The following is a 22,242-nucleotide window of genomic DNA, read 5'->3' as shown; positions in this document are numbered from 1 at the left end:
GCAGCTGATTCTCGACATACAAGCTTCTAGCCAAAGGCTAATTTGCAGCCTTTAGGCTTTAAAACACACACACACACACACACACACACACACACACACACACACACACACACACACACACACACACACACACACACACACACACACACACACACACACACACACACACACACACACACACACACACACACACAAAGCAGTGCACCTTTAACTGAAACTGCGGATTGTGCAAACTAGTTTTTCTCTTCAGTACTATGCAATTTTGATTAGTTGCACCTCTAGTGATCCCCTCACTACTCTGTTCGGATATTAATTGAAATATAATATCTGGAGCAAGATTGTTTATACATTTAAAAACCATTTTAATAAGAGACAAATTTATACAATTCTCAAAACTAAGAAAACTACATTTTTGTAAAATATTGCAATTGTGCCACCTAAATGAGTTCTTGTCCAACATTTTTAGTGTTTGTTTATTAAGATCTAACAGGTTTAGTCAATTGAGAAACCTGACTCCAGACAGTCACACAATAAGATAGATGTGAGAAGACCATTGCATGCATCTATAACTTGGCTGCTAAGATTGTTCTGATGGTTCTACACAGCCTCTTTACATGCACATCAAATTTGAATTGAGAATCTAAAATAACACCTAGATATTTCAAATCATTAACTGTCTGTTATATGTGCATTTTATTTGCATTTATTGATTTAGATTGTGTACAAATTAATATAATTACAAAATATAATTCTCTCTCTCTCTCGCTCTCTCTCTCACACACACAAAAAAACGCCTTCATTGAGCTCACAATTTGGGATCTGTTCAAATGCTTTCTCCCCTTTCACGTAATTTGCCCTTTTGCAAAGGCACTAGGTAAGAAAGCAACACAGATAAGTGGAATAATGGAGAGATTGAAATAAAAAGAGCGAGAGAGTAGCGTTAGCGGTGTAATTGAGAGAGAAGTGCTGATAAGAGCTCAACTCAGCCGTCGCACCCTAAACCAGTGTCCTGTTTCAGCCCTCCCCTCCGCTCCTTTCTTCCCCTCTCCTCTGCTTGGCTGACTACATGCCACTGGAGTTCACTGATAACTTGACGGCTCCATTGACTGACTCCATCTAGGCAATGTTGGACTTTCCCCCCACCCCTTTTCATCTTTTCTTTTCTTGTAAGTGTGTGCGCGTTCGCTTCGAACACAAGGAGCTCTTTGTTGACGCGTACTGTACATGTACACTGAAACCTTTATGCCAAAACAGGTATAGAATTTGCTTTCTGCCTGAGAGTAGCCCACAAGAATAATATCCCACTTAACAGTGAAACACTCCTTCAGCGGGTCATTCCTGTAATCCAAACATTTGTAAGGGATCGAGGCCTCGGTCGGGGTTCAGGTCCACCAGCTGGTGTTTAAAGGCTGGACGGCGAGAGAGCGGCTCTGGACTGAGGGAATGATCTGAGGAGAGAGCTGGGTATCAGTGCTCACAGGGGTTTGTAGTTTGTTCTGTTTATTTACCCGCTCTCCTGCCCTCGCCCGTGTCTCTTTCCCTCTCCCTCTGTGTGTCTCCTGCCCTCCGGACAGGGCAGGTTATGTCTGTATGAGCTACATGTGGAAGGAGAGGAAAAGATGGCTTTAGCCAGACAAGGTTAATTCTGTTTTCCCTTCCTCTGTCTGCCAAAAGAGAGAAAAAGAAAGGAGGAAAGACTGAAGAAAACAATACTAAACAAACAATAGAACGAAAAGTAGAAAAACAGCTTTTGAGATTCTAAATTCGAGCCACTTTCGAACTGGTGTGTCAAACTGTAAACAGACAACAGACTTTCTAAACTGTCACTTTGTAGAAAATTGTTTATTCCAATAATCATCAATTAGTATTACTATTATTAACATTAAATCTTATTGTCATTATCATATTGATGTTGCCGCCATTTTACAAAAGCAATTAAGCTTATGCCTAAAAACAGCACTTACCCAAGGCAAAATCTTGTGATGTACATGTACCAAAAACTCTGAAACCAGAGATCAAGTTTTCATTCAGCCAAAAACTGATATCAAAAATAAAGTTTCAGTATTTTTGAAATGTGGGTAACTGAGAAAACAAACTTGGCATGTTGTTCAGGGTGCTGTGTTCTCCGGTGATAAATTAAACCAGTCTTATTACATGGCTTGGTTGAATTCTAATGTAGAATGTGGTCTGTTATTTCTTGATAACAGGCCACTGCTAAGTATAACACACCGCTGCCATGAAAAACAGAGTGTTGGTATGGACGCAGGATTCTAACCGTAGAGACGGAACGGACTATTTTCTTTAGTGGAAGCAATACAATCATTTTTAAATCAATAAACTCCTTTTTAAATCAATATTTTTGTGTCAAATTATTGATTTATTTGGTAGGTAGCCATGTAATAAGCGGGGTCCTGATCAGCATCGGGGTCCTGATCAGCCTGTCGGGGTTGTATTTGCTATAACAACTGCCTCGCACTACATTATCCCTTACATAGTAAGTTCTTCGACAACGGGCTGACTTTCGATATTTCAGCTGGGCAAATTTTACAGTAAATATTAATACTCTAGAATAATTTGTCTCCATAACCTGTTGTATAACCATAACCATTTCCGGTTGCCTGCTCATCAATAGCATTGACCTCTCATGGCATAGTAAATATGCAAGAAAAAACATTTGTACAATAATTTTCTTTTGATGACTACAACGTATTTGTACAAAGATTTGGCACATTTATTGTGATTATTGAACTCATATCTCACAAGTGATACGCCAAAGCCACAGTCATTCTATGAGAACTAACATTTATGGCACAGCTAATGCCAGTGTGCGCCAGTCATGTCTAATTTAGTTGGACAGAGAACAGTTTTACAGAAGTTGTTCGGACCAACTTGGATTAAATTATATCAATGCAGCATAAATGAGCCATGATATGTCCTGTGATATTTGATGACTAAGAGGAAATTACATCAGAACTACTCAATACATTTTGGGTAGAGCAGATATAAGAACAGATATTTTTTTTTCTACATCCCGAAGCTTGGTGTTTTAGCCATTGATAAAAACAAAATGAATCAAAGATTGTGTCTATTCACATAATATAAATGAATACATAAAAAAATATGAAAGAATGAGAAGATGGCACATATTTTTATAATAAAATTAGTCCATATGTGACCCTGGACCACAAAACCAGTCACATGGATACATTTATTAAAACTTGAGATGTATACATCATCTGAAAGCTGAATAAATAAGCTTTCCATTGATGTGTGGTTTGTTAGGATAGGACAATATTTGGCTGAGATACAACTATTGAAAATCTGGAATCTTAGAGAGCAACAAAATTGAAACATTGAGAAAATCTCCTTTAAAGTTGTCCATTTATGTTGGCGATTGTGCTGCATTCACTCACAAAAATAAATGTTTTATATATTTATGGTAGGAAATTTATGAAATATCTTCATGGAACATGATCTTTACTTAATATCCTAATGATTTTTGGCATAAAAGAAAAATCGATAATTTTGACCCGTAAAATGTATTGTTGGCTACACATATACACTGTGCGACATGTGACTGGTTTTATGGTCCAGGGTCACATATGACTCATGCCTGAGTCCTCTAAAGCCATGTAATAGCTTTGAGTGGGAAAGAATACAAAAAAATGCACAGGTTGTTATTCATGGCAAAATTCACAGCAATCCTCTTTGTCAAAATCTCTTTGGCATTTTGTTGTAAAAACTTTTGTAAAAAAATGTATTTGGCAGACGCTTTTATCCAAAGCGACCATGCTCTACTGTTTAAGCAGGGATGACATGTGATTACAAGAAAGATTGTCAGTGAAAACAAGTCTGCTCCTCACATAAGCTATTGTATATCATGGCATCAGAAGACTTGGGAAATAATGCACAAATCGTATGGATGCTTTTTGAACTGTCCTTTTATGGAAAAGAGCTGCATACAAATGTCTTTTTTGGTGTTATGTGGGAAAACATGACAACATGGCTTTGGAATGACATATGGGTGAGTAAATAATGATAGCAGTTTCATTTTTGTGTGAACTACTCTTCTTAACTGTGCAATGATTTGCTTGTTAAGAGGGAAAGCTTACTACCAATTTCCCTGATTTGCAGTGTTGATAAGCAATCGATCCATCAATTAGTCCGCTTCCTCTGTTCCTAGCCCTCCGCTTGATCTAATGTCAACAGGAAATACCACGTGTGATGCAGTCGATGAGAATAGCACATATGAGCCGAACTACTGAGATACAGATCTGGCCAAAAATCACAGGGTGGTATCCCAGACCCACATGACTCAGTCATCTTAATGACAACTCCGGAACCGGAACAATTCCCAGAATGGGAAGAGACTTCAAGTCGGCACTCAGCATGAAATGAAAATGTACCTCTATTTTCTAAATGCATCTCAATGAACTTATTGTATATGATGCTATTGTTTTTTTTTTTGTTGTTTTTTTTAATGTAATTTTTAATAAAAATAAATCATAACTCTCCTGACAAATCTTTTGGTATGCCTGACTTCCCTAATCATTAAGTCAGCTTAAACCCCAGCCCTCACATTCAGCCAATCTGACTCTATCCAAACAACAACTGACGAATAGAACAAAGTTTTCTCCCAATGTTTTTTCTCTTTTTCGATAGTCTGTTTCACTCGGATGTACAAGGGGAAAAAAAAGATCTGTCGCTACGATTCAGTGCACTTTACAGGTATAGTTAACAATAATATAATTTTGAACCCGTATGACTGAATTTATTCTGCAAAACACAAAAAGATATTATTTTGAAGAATGTCTCAACTGTTTTGTCCATAATGAAAGTCAATGGGGTTCAGAACAACATTGAAGCCCAATGATTTTGATTGAAAGGACAATTATTTTTCAACTTATCTGAATATTTTTTGGGTGAACTATCTCTTTAATAGTCCAGAAAATCTCCCTAAAGAGTGTTTATGATGAAAAGGAACAATAATAATAATTGTTCATTCTTTGTAATTGCCGTAAAGCCATTTGAAACAATATAAAAGGAGGACTTGGGCATGAGAATATAAAATATGAATTGTATTGATCAATAAAACTGTAGACAGAACACAAAAAAGAGAGAAAATGTATGACTGAACGCATGCACAGTATATCGTATTCTTCTGCATCTGTTTAGGCCTTGTGTTTTCATTCTGTCAGCGAAAACAATGGTGCAGAAACAGACCCGTATGAAAACGACAGCTATATTTACCCAGCATTCTATCATATAGACACACGGCACATTCCTCAGCAGTGCTTTTGTCATAGTTGGCACACATATCAGCGGCACAGGCTGTTTTCTCAAACTTGGGGAAAAAAGCGAGAGGAAACAAAATACAACTGAAAAACAATGATATTACAGAGGGAGAAAGAGATGAAGGGCCGAGGTTTGAGGGAGTGATGTAGATTTCAACAGGAGGGAGAGGAAGGTGTTTAGCTGTACTCCTGCAGATAAGCAGTGATTAAAGAGCTTACCGGAACGCAGTGTGTGTTGGCGCAGTCAAACTTGCTCTTCTGTCTTCATTGGCCTAATGGTTTCACTCGGGTCTCGGTGGGAGAATGATGCCGTTTCAACATGAAACTCCAGATGTTTTAATCTGAAACTCTCTCCTGGCCTGAGAAAACCTGAGGGAGGCAACAGAAAAAAGCAGATTGTCAGAAAACTAATGACGCCGTGTCAGAACGCAGCTGCGACCCGTGAACTCTTAATTGCTTAACTCTTTCCTATGCGCCCCACCTCAATTACCCCAGCAAATTGCACATGATTGAATGAGTGAAGCTCGCAAACAAGCAAAAAAAGGCTTCTATTTTTATTCAGCCCCATCATCACACTTCCTTCCGATTATTTTCACTCACTTTCATCTAGATTGGAGACGATGTGTCTGAAGTAGTCCTGCCAAAGGCTGAGGCAGCTGTTCTGAGGTGGCCTAAATTCTTACTAGGATGTCTAACCCATGCAGATATCGTAATTAGGGGCCAATGTGCATTAAGTAAACAGTTTAGAAAAGTTTCTTACTTTTTAAATGATATATGACACCTGAGTTACTAGTAATGCTTATTTATTTATTTATTGACAAAATAGCCTAGAGTTGAAAAACTCAGTCTCATCCTCATAATACAGTCAGCATAGCCCTATTGTATTGTCTACGCTGGAGTGAGTGGCGCTACATGATACAACAAACCAATACAGTGCAAACTATGTCAGAAAAACAAACACTTATGCATAGCAAAAACAAAACAAAAAACTCTTCACTTCAGCCAAATAAGAAAATAAAGTGAGAAAGTAGGTAAATAATTATTCTATATAAAAACAAAACCAGTACTGTTACTTTTTTTAATAATGCAACTTACTAAACTTCACCACTGATCATTCAGAATGCTGTATGAGTCTGCCAGACTCCATTATAAAGTTCTGACTGTGATCATTGAGGAAAGAAAATCATACATGCTTGAAATTATATGGGGGTGAGTAAATGATGACATTTTTCATTTTTGGGGGAACTCACCCTGCAAGGTAATTGTTCAATTAAGAAAGAAAGAAGCAAACTTTCCACAAGTGAAGTATAAAAGACACAGCACAGTTAAATGCTAATGGGCTGAAGTCATTAAAAAAACAATTCCATCATTTCCATGTTTGTTTCAAAGACCGACGATAAAGAACAAGTTGAAACTTTGACTGTATTAAATAAACAGTGAAAAACAGAAGTCGCAGCTGTGCAAACAAACGTTTGGCTAGATATGGCCTGATGAAAGATAAGAGTGTTTCATGTTCACGCCGGGTTTCAGGCTGTTTGTTTCTTTGCTTATGAGTTTGACAAAGCACTTTATAACTGGAGACACGGCACAAGAACAAGACATGTTCACGAGTTTGAATCAGAATTACATTACATATATATATATATATATATATATATATATATATATATATATATATATATATATACTGTAGGGAAGACAGATGAAACCTTTTTGCATCAACAACGGTAACTTGTTTGTGTTGTGTGTCTATCTTTTATACAGTAGTTATATAATATTCCCAGATTTACCTTACTCAATGGATTCAGGATCTGCCGTTGCTAGTTCAATTGCTAATTCTAAAATGTCACGTTAAGTAGTAGTGAAGGCTTTTCTGAGTAAGTTATTTGGGTAATAAGGAGGTAGTACAATTGTATGAGGTTCAATAAACGAGAACTTAGTAGTAACTTACATTTTAGATACAATATTGCCAGGAAATGTGGCTGTTTATTTCTTCAACGATAATATTTATATGCCACACACCGAGCAACACACTTAGGGGCAATTCCATGCAAAGGTCATCTTTACCATGAAAAAATAAAGTTTTAACCAAAAGAACAAAACCCTTTTTAAGTTCAGAATCATTTCAGACAGTCTTCTTAATGCGTCAACAAAAGTGCCATGATGGTTTGATTGTTGATTTTCCAAACAGATTCTATGTAGGCTATTTCAGACGCGTCACATCCATAACAGGGTTTTTGTCACATCCATAACGCTGGTTTTTCCTCATAATACACTATATATATATATTAAACATTGATATTTTTATGTTCAGCTAAGACCCCTTCATCATGTGGATAGCAATATTTATACATTGGACTCAAAAGTTCACAGACTTTAAAGGAAATCGAACAGTATACCAAAAACTCTGTCATTTCCCGTCACATCCATAACGCATGCATATTTTCCTTTTTTGGGGGTGCTTAAATATATTTTAGAAAAACATATTTTGCCTGTCAATTCCCCAGATTGGGTGCTCTGAGAATATGCATTTCCAATTTAAATATTATAAGAAGTTTTTTTTTTCTGAGACATTTCACCTGTCATAATGAGTTCAAATGTCACATCCATAACGCTGGAATTGCCCTTAGGTGTTTACTACATTGTAGGTTTATTACATGTTATTAACAGAATCAGTTGAATGAAGGATTTAGTGACTCATAAAGACTTGTTTCGTTGCTGATTCAGCATTTTGAACAAATCAGTTGAATTAATAATTTGATATAACCACTGATAAAGAGTGATTGTCAATCGACAAGCTAATAAGGACATCATCAAGCTCCGTCGAAGGACGTCTCAGTTTGAAGGATTCCTCAAAGGCAGCATCCTTCGCATCCTTCATTTGGCTTATTTTGGTCATTTATAATTGTTGCAATAATGTATACAGACAGCACAAGGAAGCTTGATTACAAACTTTAAATAATAGATAAAACAAGAACAAATAAACAAATGACAACCCTATTTTTGTATGGCCATCCCATAAAGGTATAAATCCTTTTTGTATGGGCCATGCAAAACAATTAAAGGTTCTCTCTGCACATAATTGTCTCCACATTGTTGCAAAACAACCACCTCATTGCAATTTGTTTGCATAGAATCTAAATTTATTGTACTTTTACATTATAGGAAGACAATGTGACAACATAAATTCTCCAATGCAGAAGCCTCGAAAAGCCACCTCTGTCAAAAATGAGATAATAATATTGAGTGAATGCTCTCCGCACATAGTATACGTTCATCAAATACTTTCACTTCAAACTCACTAAATCCCAGCCTCAGCCCAGTCAGAAATGTCGGTACTTGGGTAGAAACCTATACATAGGAGCTTGATAAAAATGTTAATATTAAACAAAAACTTTAGATGGACTTAGAGGCTTTTGCATCTGAAGTCTTCATGTGTTGATGTTATTTTAATCTAAGAATGACTTAAATACCCATGATTTAACAAAACTAAAATTATGAAACAGATGGGAAATGTAATTTTCTTACCTCAAAATTAGTCACGTAAAATTACACACAGTCAGATTTCACCCCTTCTTATCACTTAACTGAGTTTTAACAACACACCTCACGTTAGAACACTCCCCACTCTATCTACCTAAGGGTTTCATAGAATGAACAAGTAGAAAATAAGAAGATTGTGTGAGAGAGAAGTGGTTAGTTCTCAAAGATTGCATTCCAATTATGATATATGTCTGTAGAGATTGCTGTCTGCTGATCGGATTGAATAATGCTGGTGGCATGTGAAGCTTCAGACAGACTGTCTGGACGAGGTGATTTGTCACAGATCTTTTCACAAAGTGTTCTGAAAAGAAGTTCAGAGGAAAGGTAAAGAAGTTCGACACACGACAGGGAAAATCGTGAAGAGTCTGTGAGTTGCAGAAAGAAGCATTTCAAGTGGCAGAAAGAGGCAAAGAGAGAGACAGAGGAAGATAGAGGAAGGTGGATATAGATACTAATAGCTATGTGACTCCCCTGACGGCTCAGCGGTGGTAATCCCTGTTAGTCCACAAACTGATACTGCAAGAGTATCTGCACACACACACACATATATACCCATAAAGCTTGCATTATGCTTTCTGAACTAGCTTAAGTCTGTGTGTGAGTGTGACTGACAGCTCTGGCTCTTCCTGGTTCCCCTGTGTTGTCATTTACTTTGGCCATCTAAAGCCCCAGTAGACATCATCCTCCATACAGACCTGAGATAAACTCATCCCTCTATTCTTACGCCTCTCTTTCTCTCTCTCTCTCTAAAGACAACTTCTCTCCAAAACTCCTTCTGGCATCTTGTGAACTGCACAGTTTTAAGCCTCCTTTCTCTCAACACTTCACAAGACACTGGTAGATGTTAAAGAGAACAACACTGAGAAAGGAGGAGAGATAGATACGCATAGAGAGATATAAAAACTCTTTCAAAACTGAGCTGTCTATGTTCCAAACCTGTATAATTTTCTTTCATCCATGGATCACAAATCAATGGGTTTTGAAGAATGTTCATGCTGCTCATTTTAGTGCAATGAAAGCATTTGTCAGACAGAACTGTTGAATGCTTGATTGGGCGGCATGGTGGGTGGCACTGTCGCCTCACAGTAAGAAACCTGTGCCAAATAAAGTGTGTGTGTGAATCAGACCCTGCAAATGAGTGTGAAAAATGCTAGGATGGATGGATGGATGGATGGATGGATGGATGGATGGATGGATGGATATTTGATTCTGATTGGTAAGTTGCTGTATTCGGGGTTCAAATATTTATGAATAAGGACCTTTGTCTAGGACAAAACTAAAACATCACTTAGAAGAAAAAGAACCACGCTCTAAAAAATAAAACATTGGGTCAACAAAAAAATGTATATGTTAACGTTTTCCACTAGAATTTTTATATTAAAGGGCCGTACACACCGGGATGAATATCGGCGCGCGTTATTCGCCAGCGTTTTTCAACGCGTTTTTTGTGTTCACACCCAAGCGATTTTCGCTGACGATGAGCCGAGTGAACATGCAAATTCATTCCCTGACATTAGATGGCTCTTAATGTAAAACAGAAATACAATACCACTCTATAACAGTATATACTCTGCAATACCACTCCATAACAGTTCTCTTTTATCAAGATTTTTGTAGTCGCTGTCGTATTTGTCATATAGTTATTTATGTTCCGACACCAACGAGACCAGCATCTCTACATTCATCTTGCCTTGCATCTTCCTCGTCTTATTTCTTCCCGGCAGTGTCTGTCTATGGGCAGTGTAGACGCTACTTGGCGTATATCTTCTTCGCTGTTACGTATGTGTGCTCGGCAAGACCGTTTCGTGTTTGAGCGCCCCCAAGTTGTGTTTTACTGTAACTTCAGAAGCTCCAGACACGTGAGCAAAAGCGCCAATCTCATTGGTCGGATAGTTTTTGACGCGGCGCGTCAAACCAAAAAAACGAACCCGAGGCGTTTAAAAAAAAATTACGCTTTTACACGTGCCGTTTTTCGCGTCGGTGTGCACACTCACATTGGCGCCCTTTGTTTAGTCACAAGGCGTTAAACGTCGGCGAATATCGCGCGCGAAATTCGTCCCGGTGTGTACGGGCCTTAAGACTGCTGGCAGAATTACATTAATTAAAAGCGATGTTTTGAGTATGGTGAATTACCTTTTAGGCCACAATAAAACGCATTTCTAAGTAACATGAACTTAACAATTTTCAACATGAATGCAAGTAATTAAGTTGATCCAACATAATGTTTTAAGTTAGGTGAAGAAGTTTTTTGGCCACAATAAAACACATTTCTAAGTAACATGAACTTTAAGTTGATCTCTGCAAGAGTTAAGTTGAGCCCTTTTGATTTGATTTGAAGTTGATTACTTTTTTAAACATACATGTAACATTCATCTTTTAATATATTTCCCATTCAAAACATTTAAATGAACTGTATTAGCATTACTGTCCTTTCTAATACAATGTAAAGCATACATTTTCTTAGAAATTAACCTGTGTACTTATCACTTCAAATCAAACATTCAACTGAAATGTATGGTCACTACACTGTCATTGGTCAGGCGCGCACACACTGTTAACAATATCATTGGCTGTAGAGTGTGACAATCTGTCAATAAAAATCAGCCAACACTTTTTTGTTCTCCCCCGATCTACATTGATCTCATAAATTGCCTCTGTGAAGTTTGAACACAGAAAACATTTCATCACTGGATAGGTTTTGTTCGTTTATTTAAAGTGTGGTTTATGTCAGCTGAATGTGCGGAACACTTTTCAGAGAAGATGAGGCAACGTTATTTAGTACAATTCACACCCAGCTGTAACTCACGGGGAAAAAATCTCTGAATGCTTCACGTGAAATTTCGGTCTTCCGACCTATTACCATCATGTCAATTCTCTATTGATTTTGATGGTAATATCAATTTTGATTAACGTTAATACGCGCGAGGGAGGGAGGGAGGGAGAGCAAGACAGTTTGAAGACTGTGAGAGTGCGCGCGCGCGGCCGGAGGAGGTTCTCTCTCTCTCTCTCTGCTCGTTCTCTCATGCGCGGGCGCCTGTCACAATTGTAAACAATAAAAACGAAATTTGGACAACTAAAACGGAATTCATAGGGCCCTACATAACTCCGACTGGTTTTGAGCAAAGTATCTGATCAAATAGTGTAGCTACTCAATCAGTGACAGGCTACAGCTACTAGCAGCTAGCTAACTTTACCTCGGCACACAGACTAACGTAACTTATACTATCAACACTGCTCAAATTTCAGAGTAAGGACTTCCAGATTTCGGTATTCGGTTACAGTAGGCTATCACCAACAGAATCCTGAGCGAATGCGAATATGTGTAAGCATAAAATTACTTACCATTCACCACATTGACCAAGGGCTGTCTAAAATAAAAGTCTACAAATCGAATTTAAAACGCTATCTAAAAATAAATGCTGTTTTAAACAGTTCAGGGAAATTTGATTATACACAATTCAATAATTCAAGAGTTTGTATGCTTATTAGAATATCAAATTATTATCTTAGCAACATGTAGCCGCAACTCTACTGGAATCAACTGGGAGCATGATCATTTATCAGTTATGATGTGCATGAGGAACCATTATGAGAATCTATGTAGAGCATTTCAAATCGCTCACTTTCTGAGACAGCAAGCTCCATCAGTCCATCAAACAACGCTATACATAGAAATACCATGCTCTGCCACCCACCGTCTATCCAGTGGAGTCTGTACAACACTGAAGACATCCAGATGAGAGCTGAATGTTTGTGCGTCACTTGTCTCTTCTTCACTCTTTCATTCTCTCTTTCATGTGATTATAACTGATTTCACCCCTACCCCTGAGATTAAATTCCTTTGTTCCAATAAAGATGTGCAAATGCAAACAAATACACAAAAACAGACAAATGCAGAAGGGCACATACAAGCTGTGAACTGAGGGGCCATTGCAGTTGTGAGTGAAACTTTTAATGGAATTTTGCTTTTCTGGTATATGTTCACAAGTGTTAGCTGGTTGATTCAGTCTAAAAAAAGATAATAAATGCATTAGAACAAATGCAAAAACACAAATAAATAGAGGAAACTCCACGTAGTATTATATATTTGATAGCCTGAATGCGTTAGGTTTCAATTTTAAGAAGTAATAGCATTTTTATTTTACAATATTATTATCAGATTATTTTATTAATTAGTATAGTGGCAAGTATTTTTCAGCGACTCGTTCTGCAGGTTACATCATTATGCCAATAGGTGGCAACAAGTGACCTAAGTAAGTAAATCATTCATTCATTCATTCATTCATTCATTCATTCATTAGAATCATTCAAAAACACTGGATGTTTCCAAAATCACATACTTCTCTACTACAGTATATAGACAATATATGTATGAACAGGCTAGTAGGTCAGAATTCACGGTAATTATAGAACAGTCAGCAAAATACTACTGACCTACAGAAAGATTCTGATGCATTCAATGGAAACTTTACTATCCCATGAGGCAAGCGGAGAGGATTTGTGAATGGCAGTTAAAGGTCCCATGGCATGAAAATTTCACTTTATGAGGTTTTTTAACATTAATATGCGTTCCCCTAGCCTGCCTGTTCCCCAGTGGCTACAAATTGTGATAGGTGTAAACCAAGCCCTGGGTATCCTGCTTCGCCTTTGAGAAAATGAAAGCTCAGACGGGCGAATCTGGAATCTTCCCCTTATGTCGTCATAAGGGGAAAGGTCACCTCCCCTTTCTCTGGGTTGCCCGCAAAGAGAATTTGGTCCGCCCATGAGAAAATGAGCTACGTGAGTGCGATATTGTTTTTTCCTCGAGAGACATCATGTCTTGCAAACGAGCGAAGCATGGCAGTTACTCAGTGTTTGGATGTACAAATTAACACAAAAGTATTTTTTTAGTTCCTTCATCCGAGCCTCTGAAGAACCAGTGGGTTATGTGAATTTCTGATGTGTAATTGTTCAAGTTCAGACAGATAATCTTTCTCTCAAAATCGTTCAATACTGTTTACGCATCAGTAAATCAAGCCAGTGACTAAACGATCAACTTCACGTTGTTTCTCTTAGTAGGATGAAAATAATCTTATTTAAACTGTGATTAAAATATATACAGAAAGCGATCAAAGAACAATCCCTTTCCAATCGCCCAAGCTGTCAATCACACAGCGCGAGTTTATCTGGACACTTGCCAAAACTCGTTATGAAATCAATGACGCTGTTACACTGCACAACGAAGCTCTTACTGTATTTACATCATGTTTGCATTGGTGAAAGCTTTAGTGAGAGTACAGAAACTGCGTTGCAATGATAAGATCTTCATTCACGCAATCAACAGACTGTCATCTGCTCAATGCTCATCACTGCAACCTTTTATGTGATGGGAATAGATCTAAATACTTTAAAAACTTCTAATGATTCGTTAATCTCGATAGATGTAATAGTAAAAATGTTTAATAGCTGTACGTTTTCGAGAGAGTTCCACATGTAATGCTAGCTATTTCATATGCAAGCATGTCAGCCAATCACAGCAGTGAGCATTTACACCGAAGTCTCACAGCAGACACACCCCTTAAAACAGAGCGTTCAAATCAGAGGCTGAAATCAGGCTAGGAAAAATGAATTTTATTTCTAAATTATGATAATTTTCTATCTAAAAAACAAACTAACATTATAAGGGCACCCCAGGAAACATTATAAAATAATAAAAATAATCCATGCCATTGGACCTTTAAGTGACGCATCTGACACATAGGTCACATGGAGTATGTCCAGATTATATTCATACATTTAAAGGGATATTTCACCTCTGGAAAGATGAATGTGTATTTAAAATAGGTCATTTATGTAGAAGAAGTGTGAAATTATTTTTGAATTTGGAGCTTTCTAGACTGAGAAAAGCCAGAAAATGCATTTTTGGCTTATGTGGATGAAAGACAACAACTCCCAGAATGCACTTGCTTCGCTGCCCTAGGAGGCCACTCCCAAACCATGCCTACCGGTACGAGAGCGCAGCAGTTGAAAACAACAAGGCTAGGCTACCAGTGAGTCTCCGTGACGAGTTTGCCCAGGATTTCGAGATCGCCCAAAATGTCCGGGATTCGGCTTTTGCGTTCTACAGTCGCCATTCATTATGTTTACTGTGGCGAGCAGGACGAGGCTGAGGGCCGCGGGAGAATGGCGCGAGGCCGGTGGCGTCATTACTGAGACGCACCGGTCTTGTAGGCTATCTCTCACGGAGGAGCGGGAATTTTCTTAGCAATGTTAAAACGCACATCAACCGATCACTTGTTTAGCGTTCATGTAAACACTACATTCAGATTCACCAATCGGAATGAATTCAGTTAGATTGAAACAAAAGGTGTGCATGTAAACAATGAATGGCGACTGCAGAAAGCAAAAGCCGAATCCAGGACATTTTGGACGATCTCGACGGCCGGACATGTCCGGGGAAAAAGAGGATGGTAACCCCCTACTACTCAGCTTTCTCCACAGAACAAGAGCCTTCTAGCTTAGCTTCCAAAGAAAGACGGCTGACACTGTGTACATTCTGTGAGTGAGATCCCACCCTCTATGGGCGGGTTGAAAACATGCGGGACAGCCCCTCCTACTGGCTGTAGTCTTCAGCCTCTGGCCAAAAAATCCTCCGATGACGCAAAATGACGATTTTTGCGTCATCTGAGGATTTTTTCCAGACAAAAAATACATAAATCTCTCCTCTCAGGGGGACATGAGGGTGGAAAGCAGGGTAATTCGAAAATACTACAGGTTTTCTACTAATACAAAGCTTAATGCTAAATCCTGAAGTATCCCTTTAACGGTTGTGAAGAAACAAGTACAAGTACCTTTTCAAAACAAGTACATACTCAGAGGGTATGCGATTTTGGAAGTAGCCACAGTCTTTTAAAAGTGAGTCATTGTATTGTTCACTATGTTGAATTGATTTGTTCAAATGCTGATTCATTCAGGAACAAAACAGCACTGCTATGCACTGCTATGCTATGCATTCACTCACTGAACGCAATATTATTTTCTTTTTTGTATAAAAGAAAATACACATGGAATCATGCACAACTGTGATTAGCAACTGCTCTTGCTTGTCTAATATTGCTATTTTGTTACAACACTGTAATATTTATTTCACAAACAATATCAAATAAATCAAATAAATCAATTTTAAATTTCAGAATTAGAATTTACCTTCTCCATTAAAATGAACTGAGTAGCTAAAATCAATTTGACATCCTTTTTAAGAGAGATATATTCTGGAGTGTGTTTGATTTTTGTAAGCGCTCTACTCTGTGTTTGTGGTCTAGAGTTGCATAACGCATTTGCGAAGAGAGATCACTAATACACTCCCCCCCACACACACACACTCACACACAAATTCTGGCCAGACAAGGTTCATCATAGAAAATATAGAAATAAAGTATGAATAAGAATCATTTCAACCTATGGAAATGTGCTGCCATAACACACTTCATTAAATGCACACACACAGAACCAAACAAAATTAAAGGTCTTTTTGACCGCCAAAATCAGAGCATACTGTATATCCCAGATACACATTTAGACAGTGAACCAAATGTAATTAGTGCTTCACAGCTGTAATCACTTACAATCATATATTCATAATCAATAAATATAGATTATGCAAAGATGAAGTTCTGTGGTCTTAAAGGCATAAAGTTAATATCAAGACTGAACATCTGCTGAACATCTGAGATATCCCAGTCCTCTGATACCATACAGCAGGAGCAAAGTTTTTACAGACCTATGCCCTAGATCCATTGAATATAAACATTTCCCCAAAGATTTTCTTTTGGAAGAGTAAGGCTGGGATCTAAAGACAGCAGAACAAAGCGATCAAAACTCTGAAGAACAAGGCGAGTGAATCTGACAATTGTGAATTTGAAAGCTGTGTTTAAATGATGTAATGGATTTGGTGGTTGACATCACTGCAGATCAGGTGAAGATTTGGACAAGGGGTGTCAAAAAAGCACATTTGAGCTTGTGTGAAAGGTGTTTCATCGGTGGTCTCTTTCCAGCATGAGCAGTTTTACAGTATAACACATGATGGAGGAACAAGATTTGACGATAAGAGAATATTATAGTCTACAAACTAAGCTAAAAATAATTCCAAGAGTCCGAGGCCAAGGCAGCAGTATCTCGTAGTCACACCATTTGCTTTCCTTTGATACCTTTGTACAAAACCAGCCAATCAGATTATTGTTTTGAGAAAGTTGTATTTTTTTGTACATTTGTATTTGCATCAGATAGTTAGTGAAAAGTCCCAGCTTGGACAGTCAGTGCACGGGGAGTCTTTTTCTTAAATTTTAGTAATCAGTAAAAATGTAGGCAGGTTCCTTATGCCTCAGCATATAAATAAATCAGTGTTGTTGATTCATTGATTTGAATCACACACTTTGAGATGGATGAGGGGAAACAAAGAGAGAGAGAGAGAGAGAGAGAGATAGAGAGCACACTGTGGTTGCATTAGATTCAGGAAACTGCCAGGGAACTTTTGGAATCCATCTCTGTCACTTCAAATGAATTCTTGTCCAAGATGGCAAAGATGGATTACGTGTTGGCAGCAGCGTGACAACAGAGCATTACTGATCGAATACAGATGCACACACGTTTTCCTTTCTATGACGGTGGAACCTTTCCATTGACTTCTATTGTTTTCATACAATCTGATTCCAAGTTAATGATATTTTATATCCCCTAACCTTCGAACAAACCTGCATTTTTACATTTTTCATTAAAATACATTATTTAATTGTTTGCTAATAATAATAATATTCTTTTGATTAAGTGATTATTTGGCCCTTCTCACATTCAAATTATGTGCGGAAGAAAAGCTTTAGTTCATTATTGCTTGTGAAAAAACAGACAATTATTTCATAGCACTTCAACAGGGATATTTGTTCTTATATGAAAACACACTACCATTCAAAAGTTACATAACATTTCTGTTTCAAATAAATTCAGTTTTTTTTTTAACATTGATGATAATAAGAAATGTTTCTTGGGCACCAAATTAGCATATTTCTGAAGGATCATGTGACACTAAAGACTAGAGTAATGATGCTGAAAATTCAGCTTTGCCATCACATGAATAATTTACATTTTAAAATACAGAACAATGGAAATTATTATTTTAAATTATAATAATATTTCACAATATTACTGTTTTTACTATTATTTTTTTAAATAAATACATTGGTGAGCGTACTTTAAGAGACTTCTTTAAAAACTTGAACAAAACAATTGTAACAACCCCAAACTTTTAGTATAGTGTATGAAGTACTGAAACTTTTCAGACACATAAGCAAATATGTATAGGGAAAGGGGTCTGAATGATAATTCCAACTGTGTAAAATTACAGTAAAAATAAAACGAGCAATTCCAAGAGGGTCCTCGCACCATTGATGCTCGGGCCCTAATTAACACTGGATGTATGTATACACTAAGAATGAACTCACACTAAATGCAGATAAAGCAAAGATTTCAATTGTTTTTATGTGAAGCTATTATAATATTAAAGACTAACCCAAACCCTATGCCTAAAAGAACACATTTGCTTTATTAAGAATCATTTTTACTTTTGAGTACATCCCTAAAGGGATGTTTTGTCAGCTTTATTTAACAATTTTGTCCACAAAATATAGCTGAGTAAATACACACGCTAAAAGAGATTCAGCAAAGCCAAAAAGGCCATTTCATTGTGTGCAAATGAACTGACTTGTGTGTGTGTGTGTGTGTGTGTGTGTGTGTGTGTGTGTGTGTGTGTGTGTGTGTGTGTGTGTGTGTGTGTGTGTGTGTGTGTGTGTGTGTGTGTGTGTGTGTGTGTGTGTGTGTGTGTGTGTGTGTGTGATCTCTCTGACTTGGCTCTTTGACTGCATCAACAGTCGCCTGATCTGGTTAATCACTCACTGCTCTCTGTCTTGTTTAAATAGGCAGACGACCAAAACCCTTACAACACTGACTGCAACTGTTGCTACAGGCCGCTGTCTGCTGCTAGAGAGACAGAATGAGAGAAAGAGAGGGAGAGCAAGAATAAGATTCCTTATTGTAAATTTATTTTTCTTACTTGTACTGCTTTTAAATCTGCAGTGCAGAGCAGCAGCCAAGAGTATAAGAGAGAGGGTGGAAATGGTCATGTGAAACCAAATTATGGCTGTTTTGGTGCAAAGAGCCTTGACTAACATGATAAGTGAACCTCACGGGGAAGAAAAAATTAAATAATAAAGAATTACAATACGACCCCTGTAAAATCTCAAAATGATGGACATCATTAATCATCTGTGATTGCTCAGCTAATTTCTCCTGCGAACAGCCCAGATCAGCTGTTTGTCTGGTCTGGAAGTCTGTGTGTCGACCCAGCCGTCTTTATCTCTTCAGACTGCCAAGGAATTTAGATTGAACACACATACAGGCAGACATACACACCCTTCAGACACAGAGTCGCTACAAAATCACACACACACTAAGCTACATTCTGGATTCCTCACGTCACGAGAACAGACAATTCAGACACTTGACCTTTTCGACCAGACTGAGGTGACCCTAGAGGCTCTTCTCTCAAATGTATGTGTGTATATCTATTTATAGAAATATTCATATTTTTGGATTGGATATATACGTAAATAAGCTGGAATTCTGTTTTATGGACACATTCATAGATATGTTTTTATATGTACAAACTGTTTATTCTATCCCCTAAACCTACCCCTGAAAAAGAAAAAAATGCTTCAGGTCACCAAAGTGGCTGCTTTGAGTACACCAGAGGCCAGCCTTGTGAAGCTTGTTCCCTTAGTAGATCATCTGGCAGAGTGAAGGCTTCTGCCAAACGTATCTTGATGGGTCCTGCAGATTGTTGATAAAAGGGTACAGAATTCAGTTTGGTTCTCGTCCACCACGATACAACGGGGTGCTACTCACGATGGTGCATCCCGAGCAGGCTATGGTGATGCAAAAGAAGTAACATTTCTATTAGCAAAGGAAGCTATTGAACGGGATCCTTCACCCGACAGAGAGTCCGTGTTGTACAGACGGTACTTCATTGTTCCCAAAAAGGATGGGGGGTTGTATCCTATATTAGATCCTATATTCTTCGTAGCCTGAATCATTCCCTCAAGAAGCTCAAGTTCAAGATGTTGACTTTGAGGCAGATCATGACTCAGATCCGAGGACTGGTTTGTTATGATAGATCTAATGGACGCATACTTCCATGTCTACATCCTTCCACAACACAGGAAGTTCCTAAGGTTTGCTTTTGGGGCGAAGCATGCCAGTATCGGGGTTTTCCGTTCGGCCTAGCTTTATCAACCCGTCTGTTACAAAATGCGTAGATGCAGCTCTAGAACTCCTCAGACTGCAAGGAACTTGCATTTTGAACTCTAGCACAGTCGGAGCAGATGGCTGTTCGGCACTGAGATGTCGTTCATGCCCACATGCAAAAGTTGGGGTTGAAACTGAATACCAAGAAGATTGAGCTTTCTCCAGTTCAGAGGACCACTTTTATTGGTGTGGTGTGGAATTCAGTGATGATGCATCCAATGTGATACCTTGGCTCAAGACCAATAAACTCACTTCGTGTCTCCATGCCTTGATTATATGGAGGAAGCCTCGGTTCTTGACCCAGGGTCCTGTGTTAGGACTAGGAGCTCAGTGTCATCGAGTCAATCTCACGACAGATGCTTCTCTCACGGGCTGGGGAGTGGTAATAGCTCAGCTCAGGGTCTATGGAGGAATCATCATCTTTCTTGGCACATCAATTCCCTGGAGATGATGGCTGTCTTCATGGCTTTGAAGCACTTCCTCACAGGCCTGAGAAGCCATCATGTGCTTGTCTGCACAGACAACACATCGGTGGTCTCTTACAAAAATTTGATTAGATTAGATTAGATTCAACTTTATTGTCATTACACAAGTACAGGTACAAGGCAACGAAATGCAGTTTAGGTCTAACCAGAAGTGCAATAGCAGCAAGTGCAGGATATACAGTGGTTCCATAAGTGCAGAACATGGATATGTACTGAATAAATATAGAGTTGAATACTATTATAAACAAAAATTTACAGATAGATTTGTCCTATGGATGTCCTTAAGGATGCTGCGAGCTCGATGCAGACAGCGTTTCCTCTGGATGTGCTCGATGGCAGGTAGTGGAGTCCCAGTGATGCGCTGGGCGGTTTTCACCACCCGCTGCAGTGCCTTGCGCTCTGCAACAGAACAGCTCCCATACCACACTGTAGCACAGTTGGTCAGGATGCTTTCTATTGCACAGCGATAGAAGTTCACCAGGATAGTGGAGGAAAGCTGATTCTTCCTCAGTGTCCTCAGGAAGAAAAGGCGCTGGTGAGCCTTCTTGACCAGGCTGGAGGTGTTGGTTGTCCAGGTCATGTCCGCCGAGATGTGGGTCCCCAGGAACTTGAAACTGGAGACACGCTCAACAGCCATTCCATTGATGTGGATGGTGTCGTGTGTGCCTCTTGACACTTTCCTGAAGTCCACGATGAGCTCCTTCGTTTTGGTGGTGTTGAGGAGCTGGTTATTTTCAGTGCACCATGTGGCCAGGTGCTTGATCTCCTCCCTATAGGCAGTCTCATCGTTGTTGCTCATGAGACCAATCACCGTAGTGTCGTCCGCAAACTTGACGATGGAATTAGATCCGTACACAGGCTTGCAGTCGGAGGTGAAGAGGGAGTAGAGAAATGGGCTTAGCACACAGCCCTGTGGTACACCAGTGTTGAGTGTGATGAACGTGGAGCAGTTGGAGCCTGATCGAACATTCTGGGGTCTGTTGGTCAAAAAGTCCAAAATCCAGTTGCACATGGAGGTGTTGATGCCCAGGTCTCCAAGTTTGGCTATTAACTTAGTTGGGATGACAGTGTTGAATGCTGAGCTGAAGTCAACAAACAGCATGCGTGCATAAGTGTTCTTATTGTCCAGATGTGTGAGCACAGAGTGCAGTGCCATGGAAACTGCATCCTCTGTGCTCCTATTGCTACGGTAGGCAAACTGGTGTGAGTCCAATGTGGATGGCAGAGAGTCTTTTAGGTGTGCCAGGACCAGCCGCTCAAAGCACTTCATTACGATGGGTGTGAGTGCTACAGGGCGGTAGTCATTAAGGCACTTCGGGCTGGAGTGTTTTGGCACTGGCACAATGGAAGTGCATTTAAAGCATGTTGGTACAGCTGCTTGGGCAAGAGACAGGTTGAAAATGTCTGTAAAAACCCCAGCGAGCTGCTCCGCACATGCCCTGAGTACGCGTCCAGGGATGTTGTCTGGTCCAGCAGCCTTGTGCGCGCTGATCCTGCTCAGTGCATTGCAGACATCTGTGGAGGAGAGTGTGATCGGCGGGTGGTCAGCTGAGGATTTGAGCTTGGTGGCAGTTTCTCTGTTGTCTCTT

At 38.9% G+C, this 22,242-nt stretch overlaps 1 protein-coding gene across 2 annotated transcripts in view; it reads right to left on the bottom strand.

Moving 5' to 3' along the window:
• Nucleotides 1-791: 791 nt before the first annotated feature.
• The window catches only part of LOC309503659 (uncharacterized protein), a 245,098-nt gene continuing 223,647 nt past the window's right edge, over nt 792-22,242 (bottom strand). For both annotated transcript variants that reach the window (XR_014207794.1, XM_082176436.1), the window contains 2 exons: nt 5,514-5,663; nt 792-1,595 (listed from right to left, as the gene is read on the bottom strand). Coding sequence is in view for 1 of the 2 variants with exons in the window: in XM_082176436.1 (XP_082032562.1) it covers nt 5,539-5,663 (125 nt within the window). In the remaining variant the exon portion in view is untranslated. The remainder of the gene's footprint in view (nt 1,596-5,513; nt 5,664-22,242) is intronic.

This window comes from Leuciscus leuciscus, assembly GCF_965113295.1.
Source record: "Leuciscus leuciscus genome assembly, chromosome: 7".
NCBI lineage: Eukaryota > Metazoa > Chordata > Actinopteri > Cypriniformes > Leuciscidae > Leuciscus > Leuciscus leuciscus.
This window is presented reverse-complemented; position numbering and strand designations above follow the sequence as displayed.